Source organism: Sitophilus oryzae, unplaced genomic scaffold (genome assembly GCF_002938485.1).
Source record: "Sitophilus oryzae breed Bouriz unplaced genomic scaffold, Soryzae_2.0 scaffold_947_pilon_pilon, whole genome shotgun sequence".
NCBI classification, from domain to species: domain Eukaryota; kingdom Metazoa; phylum Arthropoda; class Insecta; order Coleoptera; family Curculionidae; genus Sitophilus; species Sitophilus oryzae.
The window spans coordinates 433424-447398 of NW_022147580.1; the positions used below are offsets into that span (position 1 = coordinate 433424).

Here is a 13975-nt window from a genome sequence, read left to right on the forward strand (position 1 = left end):
TAGGTATGAAATTTTTTGTATTATTACTTTTATGAAAACATCAGTTAGTTACTTTTTTATTTAAGGTCTGCTTTCTCAGAAAATAGGTAGTGTTAAAATATTCAGACTTGAGGTAGCATATATAGGGTGTTCAAATCATCGGAAAAAGAAATAACCAGAAATATATGACAGAAAATAGCAATATAAACTAAATATTCAATTGCAAACACTTACCTACCATAGTTTAGAATTTACTGAACGTTTGATAAATATATATTATTATGGACAGTATAGGAAATTACTTGTCTTAGAAAAAGCGTTGGTAAATGCTCTTGGAATTATAAACTGCACTGACTTGGGTCAAAAAATATGGAATATTTTTTCAGCATTACACAAATGGGAATAAATTTAAACTATAATAGGCGAGGATAAATAAAAAATATATCTGTTTCAAGATTTTATATAGAAAAAAAAAACTAAATACCTTTTTGGGGGTTCGTAAGTAAAACTTACGCTTAGCTTAGTTTTCTTTACTCTTTCTCTTTACATAGGGCATTGTCTTTGTGGTAAAGACGTCATTCCTTTTTTTTGCATAGTTCTTCAATAAAATATTGGATATTCTGAACAAAATGGATTTATTAATAAATTTTGACGTATGTGAGGGGCAATTGTGACCTAAAAAAAGACTTACATCCAGGCCATTTATATTTTCAAATGTCAATGTTGTCAATATCTTTCTGTGATCTTTTTGATGTAAAAAGCTTGATTCTTCCTCCAATATTTTACTTATAGTGAGGTAAGTGTAAGCAGTAGCCATAACTACATCCTCACTAGGGTAACAGAGGCTTTGGCCTTTGGTCTTTTTGAGGCATATTTAATGCACTTCTTACCCGAGAACTACTAGTAGGAGTGAAATTATCTCTTTTAATAGCTGTCAACCATTTTTTACGAAGCTCGTCATTTTTGGGAAATATAAAAGCAGAAACCTTGGGACCCCCCTATAATTCCCGTGACAATTTGGAACAGAGCATGTAAAAGGCATGCTACAATAATATTTTATTACCTACCCTTTAATACCTATCTTTTGATTATTGTAAGTAACCATTATAAAGTGCTATGCAAACTGGCGGCGAAGGCTTTTTACTTATTTAGGTGTAATATATTGATAAATACTTCTAGTTCTTACCTTAAAATAATTAATAATAGAGGAGTACGACAAGCACAAAAGTTTGAAGTTCCCTATGTGGAATGTCTGGTTTGGATTTTTATTACACTGTTATTTTATCACAATTTTCTGATCACACCATGCACTGAACACTAAGAACTAAACAAACGTGTTGCAGAAGCACAACAAACTAGAGATAATTAATTATTTCTGGTATGCAATCGGAACGAGAAACCACTACCGGCTTTTCAGGTTAAAGGTAAACAATTTAATAATGCGCTGCCTTCGCCGCCATATTTGCCTTGTCCATATCATGTTGATTAGCCTTGAGTTGAGGTGGTGCTGGTCAAATCAAATCGCAATGTTGCCAATTGTTGGCTGGCGCACGAGCACGGTTCTGGATGTTCATCAATTGGCACTTTAAAATTATTTCAAATTAAAGCAATTTTGAGGGCTTATAAAAAAATTATTCAATGTCATGGAACTATTTTTTTTGGATAAATATACTGAAGATAATCTTCTATTTCAGATTTTGTCCTTGAATTGGGTATTTTATTTTTTGTGAAAGAGCCCATTAGACCGGTTATCTCTTTCGTAGATTCACCTACTTATAAATTATCTACTTGGCTAAATCAATTTTTAAAAACACTTTATAAGAATACCTTTAATTTTACAGTAAAAAATAGCTTGGAATTGACTAATAAAATTTAATAATTAATATAAAACCTTTTTACTAATATACCTACTGTGGAAGTATTTAATATCATTAAGAATAATTTAATAGCTAATGATTTTGACATACAACCTGTTACTGAATATCTAAGATTGCTGGATATTTCATTAAAACAAAATTTCTTTATATTTAATAATGAAACTTAAGTACAGCTTGACGGTTTAGCAATGGGTTCACCCTTGTCTCCGATTTTGGCCGATATATTCATGCATAATTTTGAGACAACTTACAAAAATAATAATAAGTGTTTTACTAAATATATTAAGTTTTATGCGAGATATGTTGATGATATTTTGATTATATGGTCGGGTGACAGGTCTCTGTTGAGTGATTTCCTGAATTATGTCAATGAGTTACATTACTCTATTAATTTTACCATGGAATTACAAGATAAATATAATCGTATTAACTTTCTCGACTTGACATTGAAGATTTTGAATAATAAGATAGAGTTTGAAGTTTTCAGGAAACCAACACATAGAGGACTTACTATTAACTATCTCTCTAATCTAAGTATGTTGACAGATTAATTAAACTCCCTCTGAATGAGGCAGCTTATAATAAAGAGTTAAACATTATCAAACAAATAGCTCATGCAAATAATCTACCACTTAGGTTTTTGGATAGGATTATTTCTAAGTTTCAAAACAAGTATATTCAGACACTTGTGTATGCTGAGAATAACTTAACACAGTTGGTGGATTATGATATTACTAATACTTATAGATCCTTGACTTACATTAATAATTTTTCTTATAGTTTAGCTAATTTGTTTCAACCATTCACTAAAATTTCCTTTAAAGTTAATAACACAGTTGGTAGATATTTATTGAATAATAAAGATAAAAAAGAGATAGTTTAGATCTGAGTGGAGTTTATGAATTGTCCTGCGACACTTGTAGTGCTAAGTATATTGGTCGGACTTTTCGGAATTTTAAAACTAGGATTAAGGAACATCTTAGGTGTTGTAGGGCGACTTCTTCAGGTTTTTCACACATTTTGCTGACCATCTGGTTAGTAGTGACCATAACTTTGATTTGAATAATAATTTTAGAATATTACATAGAACAAACAAGATTAGTTTTTTGAACCATGCTGAATCCTTTGAAATACAGAAAGCCTATAATAGAAAGGATTGTTTATTGCTTAACTCTCAAATAGCATTGGATTCTATACCTGTTTATTTTCAGTTTACATCATAGAGAATTAAAGTTTTGAATGATTTAACACAATTTAATTATAAAAAAATAATGTTCTACAGTGATATAATTTTCGTTATTCTGCTTATATCATAACCTATTACAAATAAAAAAAAATATCCACCTTTTGTTCCATTTCTTTATTTGCAGATATTTATAACAGGGTTCTGTAATTACTTCAACCAATTTTTCTGATTTAGTAGTTACCTACTTATTAATAATACAACCTTTTGGTTCCCACACATAGAGGTCGCTTATGGTTTAATTTGTTCATATTTTAATATTAAAAAAATTGATTTTTTCGGGTAAGAAACTAATCTTCATATCTGGGCTATCAGCGTTTCTTTTTAAAAAAAAACTAAATATGGATGCAGAGTACCCCCTTTCTTGATTTAAATTTTACATTATCACAGAAACTGTCTTAAGACGAACGTCCATTCTCGTCAAAAATTAAATATTAAAATAAAAAATCGAAATAATATGGTTTGGAGATTATGATATAGATATTTGGTATTACAACGAAATGCTCCCTTCTTGAAGAGTTATATAATTTCTAATTACGATGAATGAGTTGTGTAAATGTTAACAGCTCAAATTGGTTTTATTTCTTCTGAGTGGTTGTACTTCCTAAGTGACTTTTGTGTGAGTATGCTTTTATTTTAAAGAACACAAGTTTAATTAAATTAAAATAAAAAATAATTCTTCTACATAATATATAAATTAAAATAAATATTAAATTTCTTAAAATTAAACTAAAGTAAATATTAATTTTCTACAATAAATAAATTTAAAATGTAAATTAAAATACAACATATACTAATTAAAAAATAAAAAATAAACATTATTCTTAACTGATTCTTAACTAACATAACTAAAAAATGTATCCTACAAAATTGAATATCAGCATATACAGATTGAAGTAATTTACTCTCAACTTACATTACTAATACAAGAAAATATACAAAAAAATATATAAAAAAATATATCACTAAAAATAAATTTAACTATTGCTTAAGTATTTTTCTTTGAATTTTGCATTGAGGTATGATTTGATTATTACCTTGTTCTTTCTTTCAATTTATCTAATTATGGTGGATTATACGGCTCTCCTCACCTTATGATTTTAGTCTAGTTGTTTTTAATTTTTCAAATTTTACATACCATATTGTTATCTGTGATTGAACAATTTTTGTGATAGATATAATTTTTAGACTTTGTAAAAAAAAATTCTTTTACTTTTTAACTTGTTTGTGATTGCATTTTATAAATTTGACCTCTGTAATTGTTTTTAGCTTTGGGCCTGAAGATGCGAATATTTTAAATTCCCGAAACATGTCGCCCCCCTTGCTTTTTTTAAGCATTAAAAATTGTTTAAATTAAAGAACTTAAAGATTGTGAGTTATTGTCCTTTTACCCTCCTTCAAAGGTTTGCTTTGATAAAAAGTTATACTCTTCAAAACAGTTAAAAATTTAGGCGGCGCTGGCGCCCCCTACAAGGGGAGTCATGCTAAAATCGAATCAAATTTCTCATATCGGGAAACATCCAGACATCAATTTTCATCCAAATATCGACGTTAGTTCAGAAATTAGTTGGAAAAAGTCGAAATAAAAATGAAACTTCTACACCTTGTATCTGAAACCAAGCATTTTAGGACATAACTTTGTACTACTAACTTTTATAATTATTCTTATCTGTAGAATATATTGCCGAAGTTTCCCGATTACAATTTGTACAACCCTGTATATTGAAAAATCAATATTTTCGTCGAACAAATATTATTTCTTTCTTCAAAAAGTTTCATTTGCATTAAATTACTTAAAATACGATATATTTAAATATTTTTATGTAGAAAGTACCTTTATTAAAAATCTATTAAAAAAAAGTATAAGACTTGTATTCTTAGAACCATGACCAAGACTGGATCCTGTAAGACCAAGACCAAGCGAGTCTTGATCTTGACCTTACATTTGCTCATCACTAGTAAGGAATCACAAATCTTGAGATATATTTAAAGAAAAAAGTTTCCATTTTTTGTTAATTGTATATTATTTTTATTTATTTTGCGTATTGGTTTCGGCCTCCCCTTTATTTTAGATGTATTAGTTACTATTCTTATAAAAAATATTCATGTATAGTAACTTAACTTCGTTTCTAAATTAATTCTTTTATTTATTTCAGAATATTAGTAAGAGCAATAAGTTATACAGTGCATGGATTAATACCAGCTAGTTGCGTTTTTGCTGATCGTTACAATCGAGAAGAAGTGGTTCGTTCATTAGGAAAAGAAGTTAATATAAATCCACCTCTAATATTGGGTCAATTACCAGATACTCCGGAGGAGCTTTTAAAATTAGACCAGGTTTGAAACGTCTCTTTTGAAATTATTAGTTACTTACACACACGTTGAAAATGCTACAAAATAGTAAATCATTTTGTTAAAATATTTAAAACGATTTCCTGTTTTGTGTAAATTTTTAAACACATTATAATATAAACATATAAAAACAGTGTATATAATACAAAATATATTAATATTACACAACAACACATACACATATTAATAATTACAAAACAGCACTAGAATAACAAATAAAAACGAAATAATAAGCCTGGTAACAATCTTCTACAGCGACCTATATAAAGCTCCAGAAAACATACATGAAGAAGAAAGACTGCCACTAGTACAAGATGATGCCCCAGAAGTTTTCGTGGGAGAAGTAGACAAGGTGCTTCAAGGTATGAAAAATGGAAGAGCAGCAGGGAACCATAGAATCACAGTTGTAATACTTAAGTACGCTGGTAGGAGAACTTTCTAGCAAGAGAAGAAGTAGGTAGGAGAATGTAGGTAGAATGCCACTCTATCTAAAGAAGAAAGCATTCGACCAATGTGAGTATACTCCCAGTCATGACCTACGCATGCGAAACCTGGACACTTAAAACGGACTTTATAAGGAAACTGCAGGTCGCACATCGTTCAGTGGAACGATATATGCTGGGAATAACCAAGAGAGACCGTAAGAGAATAGAGTGGATATGACAAAAGACCCAGGTTATAGATGTCATCCACAGAGTCAAATCCCTCAAACGGCAATGGGCAGACACCTGGCAAAAAGAACAGACAACAGATGGATTACAAAAATTACAACCCACGAGGAATTAAAAGACCTAGAGGGGGACCGAACCTGAGATGGGACCATAATATTAGGGCGTTAGCAGGGATAACTTGGATCCGCATAGCCAACAATAAATAGACAACAATGGGCCCAACTACAAAGAGAGTATGTAATGGAGGCTACACCAATTTGAAATGATTGAATAAGCTGAAAATGATGATGATATTGTGTATTTTATTTTAATACAATAGTATATTTTATGATCGTCAAATCAGATTTAAAAGTTGAGAATATATACAATACATCAATATAATATAATTTTTTTACAGGTGTTTATAAAATCGGAATTAAAAGTTGGGGTGATATACGTTAAAGAAGGTCAATATACAGAAGAGGATATTTTAGCCAATAATGACAATTCGATGCTATTTGAAGAGTTCTTACAAATATTAGGAGAGAAAGTTCGTTTAAGAGGATTTGATCGATACAAAGGTGGTTTAGACACAGTTCATGATTTAACAGGTAAATATCTATATTAGACAAAAGTTACTCTTAGTATTAAAACTTATTTAGCAATAAATTAAACCCTTGGGAGAATACGAATTCATGTCGTATACCGTGTCTGCGACGCCGTAAATTTCCAAAAGAAAACAGGCCGCATGCACTTATTACATTTCAAAATTAATCATACCATTTAGGTATTTTTAAACAATATAAGTTATTATAAATAGTATTACATAATACCATTTTCTTTTAAGGCATCTACTCTATTTATACTAATTGGAGAAATATTGAGATTATGTTCCATGTCAGCACATTATTACCGTACGAAAGCCACGACCAGCAAAAGCTGCAGAGGAAACGGCATATAGGCAACGATATTGTATGTGTAGTATTTCTGGAAGCTGACAATACATCATTTTCACCCGCATGTATAAAAAGTCATTTTTTACATACTTTTATATTAGGTAAGTAATATTTATAGATATACGGGAGCTATTATTATAATATTTATAGAAAGAGTCAATGATTGAAAAAAGTCAATACAATTCGTGATTGTGAAATTTACAACAATTTTTCGAGTTAAAGTGTTTTCTCGAAATAGTATGCGAACTTGAATGTAGAATGTAGAATGAGTAAGAGGGGGGGGGTTAATCATTGCCACCTTAAAGATCTATTGTGTCCCCCCTTCCTTGAGTCATCAAACCAAACCCATCATACCCCTATTGTAGAGGGGACAGGGTATTTCCCATCCTCCTCTGACAACAGTTCTTCCTGTTGTGCGAACTATCAACGTCTGGTTATTTCAGTAAAATATTATAATTTATCCTTGGAAAATTTGATACTCTTGAAACTTGTTTCTAAATATTCTAAAATTTTTGATTTTCTTGGGATATAGGTTTGGTTAGGTTAGGAGGTACAGTTCGGTTATGTACTAGTATGAGGTTCGGTTAGGTACTGAGTTGAGTACTATTTCAGCCATAGCCATTGTGGATAGTTTTAGTGTTAAGAATAATAATTTAAAATAAAATATGTGGTCATCTTTTGACAAGTTTATATTAGTTTATTAATTGTAGTACCTAAACATTATGTGGTGTGTATGTAATTTTTTGGATTATGTTCGACACTATTTTGTGATATGACACAACACTGATGTAGGCTATTATGTTAGCTGAAACGTTTGTTTTTCGAGGAATCGAAATCAAATTTTTTCGATTTTCAAAATCAAGTAAAGATCATGAAAAACCAAATGAAATGATGAAACACTAACGAACAATAGTTTTCTCTTATAAGTATAGAGGATTGGAAAGAATACTACACGCAATTATTAACAGAAAATCGAGAAGAATTCATGAACAACGCAAATAATGTATATAGAGATATCACAGTACATAAGAACTTCAACATCTATTACAACGGAAGAAATAGAAGAAGCTGTTAAATAAATGAAAAATGGAAGAGCACCCGGACCCGCGGAGATATGAGAGAATTAAAGGCTTATTTAATAATTGTTTACAACAGAGAAAGAACACCAAATGGGTGGAAAATCTTATGATCAAACGAACTTACCTTAAGCGATGTTCGATCTTGATTATATGTAGGCCTCGTCGAAATAAATAATAGTTTGTAGTACCTCCGGATTAGTCCGAACCGATCACTATTTTAAAGCTGAAAAAGCAAAAACACCCGCCGCTCGTCTTGCCGCACTGCTCCAGTCTGTTTTAAAGCTGTTGTTGCAACGGGAATAATTCAAAAATGAATTATAGGGTGGGTTAGGGACTTCGACGAGGCCTACATATATATAATCAAGATCGAACATCACTTAAGGTAAGTTCGTTTGATCTTAAGGTTATATTCCGGCCTCGTCTCATGAGATTATTTATGAATAATAGTTTGTAAATGTTTAAATACATACATGCAACAACTTATTACATCATATCTTATATTTATAATATTTGAAAATGATTTCTCATATCACTTGCGACACAAAAGGTAATAACAGATAACTAACAAAGAAGATACATTCTGTAGTGACACTTTGCCTCCAAAACATTCAAAGTAAATAGAATCTTAAAAATTAGTTAACCTCTGGGGCTAAAATACAGTGAGCCAATTGGGCATTGTCAATTAAAAGTGTATTATATAATCACAAATAAATAAATTATTCTAATCTCTGCCCTGTCATTGGGTTTAGGTTAGCTTAGGTTGCTCGGGTTCGGGATCATGTTTTATCCCTCAGTCGGAGGCCTTGGGCCCATTGCGATACCCCTGTATTTGTCATTGGGTTTAACCACCATGTATTTTTTGTTAATTAAGCTTAAAGTTTGAATTCGATGAACTGTTGCTATTGTTGTTAGGATTATTTAAGTTTCTTTGTTAAAGATTATAGAGATATGTCAATATTAGATTAGATTCTTATATAATTCAGAACATTACTAGGGTCCCAAATCTTTTCGTGCCTTGGTTTTGGAGGGTTTAATCCAAACATACCTTTAATGAACCTTTTCATTCGAGAATCAGAAGACATGTCTGTCATTTATGCCAGCGCATAAGATATAAGTTAAGGGTACCATAAGAAACCCCATTCTTAAGCTGACTAGGATAGGTCCAAGACATTAGGTACCATAAGTACAAAAGGATCCAATTTATTTGGCATGCAAAATTGTTACCATAACTTTAGCCTTATTGAGTACTGCTGGAAGGTAGAACTGGATATTGAAGAGATCTTGATTGTTCGGGAATTCCTTGTCGTAATGGCGGCACCCCAACTCCCTGCTACCAGGAAAAAATTTTTCGACAATAGAATTTGGTTCAAAAATTAGAGGTTTTGACACTAAAAGTGACTTAAAAAGAAGAAAACACCATTATTGACAAGTCCAAAGGGGTATTACAAGGATTCTCTCTGTCTTTTCCCCAATACTTTTTTGTATAACTCTTAAAGCCCATCTTATCTATATCTCCGGATCTCTCACCCAAGAAACAAATTTTACACACTTTTTGTTCAGACGACTTGCAAAAAGATCTATGTGTGAAAAAACAAATTATCTCGGTAATTTTTTCTAAAAACAAACACCGCACCGCAAGACTCCATTCGGTTTCTTTGTATTCTTCTAGATGCTCAGTCAACAAAAAGTGTTGTTATTTGAGGCAATATATGAGTATATAAGAACATAAATATTTCGTTCTTGACACCAGCTCCACATTTTTCTTGCTAAATTGTTTAAAGTCTAGTACTTAACACTACCCATGATGTTAATCATGCACACAGCCGTTGTATTATCAATACAACATAGGTTATTACAATTTAAACAATTAAATGAAACTTCTTAGACCAAAACATACAGCTAAAAGTTCTGGCTCATTTTTATGATAGACTTTCTCTACTTTCGATAAAAAACAAAAATAGTATGACCGTTAAATTAGGTCCCCAGCCAGTTATATTGTGATATTTGAATGTTGAATTTTACTTGAACACCAAGCGAAATCCACGGATAAAGAGGGCAATATATACATATCTGCCTCATAATTACCTCCAGAATATAGTAAGGCTAAAAATGCTTCTCTTCGAACAACTTAGTGTATGAAAAGCATACCTACTTAATAGCTGTAGCAGCTGAAATTAACGATCCAATGAACCGTGAAAAATCTCTTTTACAACTTGTCATATAGGAAAATCTTCCTAATAGTACTATTTTTATTTTAAACGCCTTTCCTTAAACAAAGAAATAATCATAGCTTGTGAATTATACAAAAAACCTAAATATTTATAAATTTGATTTTGTATGAGGTTACTTTTCTCAAATTTTACTATAAACTCTAATTCTTTTAATAAAAATAAATCGAAAATAATGTCTCTTTCACATTATTCTTACAAGCTTCCAGAAAGTTTACAAAAAGAAGGATATCATCTAAATAGGCTACTAATAAGAAACCTCTTTTTCTAAGAAGAGCCGTAATAAATTTTAAACATTTTTTAAAACCCCAAAAGGCAAACAGTTCTCGCAAACTCATAGCGATTTGTTAATATAAAGCCTTATATATTTTTAGTGTGGGTATTTAATTGTAATTTTAATAAACAAGGTAAAGTAGATCTCTTTAGATCTTCTGGTGCCATAAAACTTATTAATCGTATTACAGTTTTATGTTCTTCAATTTTATATTGTTTCCTTTTTTTTCTATCTTGTATAATGGACGCTCTATATTTAAGCACTGCACTAATATATCGTTATGAGTCGCAGACTTACTACGACTCCTCTCTCTATGTCTTTTTCTTGAAGGATTCGGCATTTTCACTGTGATTTCCGCACTCCGACAAATATCAAGGCCCGTATTTATAGTTGCGTCTCGAGACGCCAAGACGGTCTTGGGCTCTTGAGAGCGGAATCCACAGAATACACAAGCGAGCGTCATTTTGGAGATTGCGATTTTCATTTTGGAGATTGTCATTTTGGATAGTTTATGTGATCTGTGGATAGTTTCTTAACCCAACTTTTTTTGTAAACAAAGTAAATCCCTTGTAAATCCGTTTTGTCTGATTAAACAGTTTTGAATATGTTAGATGAGTTTGAGGATATTTTGGACCATGTGGAAGAAGAAAATCGTCTTCGAGTTCCAAAACGATATATAAGGGATGCAGGAAATCCAATAGAAATGTTTAGCTAGGGGAATTTAAATACCGATATAGGTTTAGCAAGGCTACAATTACAGAAACTATTTTACCTCTTGTAATTGAAGACTTGCAAAAACCTACCAATCGTGGTTTACCTATTCCCCCCGTTATTCAATTATTAATTTGTTTACGGTTTTATGCGACTTCTAATTTTCAGATAGTAAGTGGAGACTTGCATGGTGTTAGCCAACCTACAATAAGCCAGATTATCAAGAAGGTGTCCATTTTAATAGCAGAACATTTGAGTGATACAACCATAAATGGTTGAACAGCATTATTATTCCAATGCTACTGGCTTCGGCTTGTGCAGATGATGACAACAAATGGGATACATTATATTAAGAATATAGAAAGAGCTATAAATACATATGTGAATAAATTCACTGGCGAAAAAAACACCTGAATTATTATATGGATATATTCCGAGGATTGAAGATTTATTTGAAGATGGACAAGTGAGGTTATTGACAGTAGAGAATGAAAAGTAGTCGATTATCTGAAAAATTGAGAGAAGAGGTCAAAGAACATATAGAAATAGAACAAAGGAAGTATAAAAAAAATTATAGGCTAGCAGACTAGCAAAAAAAATCTAGACGACAAGAAATAAGGAAGCAGTAAAAACGCAATAATCATATAATGCGTATTGTGAAATATTATTTGAAATAAAACTATAAAACATGGAGTATCGACTTTATATAGAGTGGTCAACTCAATAAGAATACAGAATTTACACCAAGCAATAAAATCTTGAAAATTATAGGTATACGGTGTATACATCCAATATTGTATATTATGTGATATGATATTTATGTAAATATTCATGATGAAAATAAAAAGACAATATTTTTAGTTTTAATGTATTAGTGGGAAAATTCTGTGTGACCAGTTAAAACAAGCACTTAGCTGTCTGGTCATAGTGAGCGTAAAACTACTAAGAAATCATATATTATTTAGTATAGAAAAATAGTATTTTTAAGATAACTAATAAAAGACTATAAGGAATTACTTACAATTATGTTACATGTAAATATATAAATACTAACTTAACACTAATAGAAAAGTAAATAAAATTATTATATAGGTACTAGTTACCTTGGAACATTACTTAACATATTACATAATTACTAGATATACATATATTAATACAATAAATACATTAATTTGCAAAATGTTGAATAAGATTTCTTCAAAAATCTAACCTCTTCCTTTTTATTTATAATTGAATGTGTAAATTAGCATCTTCAAAATTATCTAAATTTTCCCTCAAACCAATATTATGAAGAACAGCTGTGGCACAAATAATAGCAACAGTTGTTTTGTAAACCTCGGAGACATGGAAGATGTTTTTTCCAAGTCCCAAATAGCCTTTTACATTTTGCGTTCTTCTATGGGCAAAGTTATACCTGGTTTCTTGTTGATTACCTAGCTGTAGAACAGGAGTCAATAGAAATGGCCTACATCTATATGCATTGTCTCCAAGAAGTAAACCAGGAATATCATGCCTTTCCATTAGCATTCTTAATTACTTCGATCGAATATAACACTATCATGACTTGACCCTGGATATCTAACTATAATATCCATAATTTCCCTTTTGGGATCTGAACATTTAGACTAAAAAAACTTTTGGGATTTTGAAATACTTCCACATTATTGCATTATTCTTGATTATCTGGCTTATTGTAGGTTGGCTAACACCATGCAAGTCTCCACTTACTATCTGAAAATTAGAAGTCGCATAAAACTGTAAACAATTAGTAATTGAGTAACGGAGAGAATGGGTAAACCACGATTGGTAGGTTTTTGCAAGTCTTCAATTTATAAGAGGTAAAATAGTTTCTGTAATTGTAGCCTCGTTAAACATATATCGGCATAAATCCCCCCTGGCTAAACATTTCGGTATACCAACATTTCTATTGGATTTCCTGCATCCCGTATATATCTTTTTGGAACTCGAAGACGATTTTCTTCTTCCACATGGTGCAAAATATCCTCAAACTCTTCTAACATATTCAAAACTGTTTAATCAGTCAAAACGGATTTACTTGTTTTTGTTTACTAAAAAAGTTAGGCTAAGAAACTATCCACAGATCACATAAACTATCCAAAATGACAATCTCCAAAATGAAAATCGCAATCTCCAAAATGACGTTTGCTCGTGTATTCTGTGGATTCCGCTCTCAAGAGCCCAAGACCGTCTTGGCGTCTCGAGACGCAACTATAAATACGGGCCTAAATATGGAGCACTGCGGCAAGACGAACGGCGGGTGTTTTTGCTTTTTCAGCTTTAAAATAATGATCGGTTCGGACTAATCCGAAGGTACTACAAACTATTATTTATGAGACGAGGCCGGAATATAATTGGATATATTTTATCTCGGCATAAGAAAGGAAAAAGAGATCCAAATTTTAGTACGTCCTCCAGTCCGAAGATATCACTTATATACGTAGTATCTCCCTGGACTCTATGGTTCACTATATTTTAAAGAAAACAAATCCCTGCGCCTCCCTTCCCCGCGTCCCATCGCGCTCCTAGAAAGTCTCTCATTTGTCTTCTAGTATTCACCGGCTCACGTCGCGCACCGCAGAGAGCCCGAAATTTACGTTAAGTAGCT

At 31.4% G+C, this 13975-nt stretch overlaps 1 protein-coding gene across 2 annotated transcripts in view; it reads left to right on the forward strand.

The window, feature by feature from the left end:
* LOC115891057 overlaps positions 1-13975 on the forward strand; it is a 329806-nt gene that overhangs the window by 271166 nt on the left and 44665 nt on the right. For both annotated transcript variants that reach the window (XM_030911456.1, XM_030911455.1), the window contains 3 exons: positions 5256-5436; positions 6520-6712; positions 6949-7158. In XM_030911456.1, the coding sequence (XP_030767316.1) occupies positions 5256-5436; positions 6520-6712; positions 6949-7158 (584 nt within the window). The remainder of the gene's footprint in view (positions 1-5255; positions 5437-6519; positions 6713-6948; positions 7159-13975) is intronic.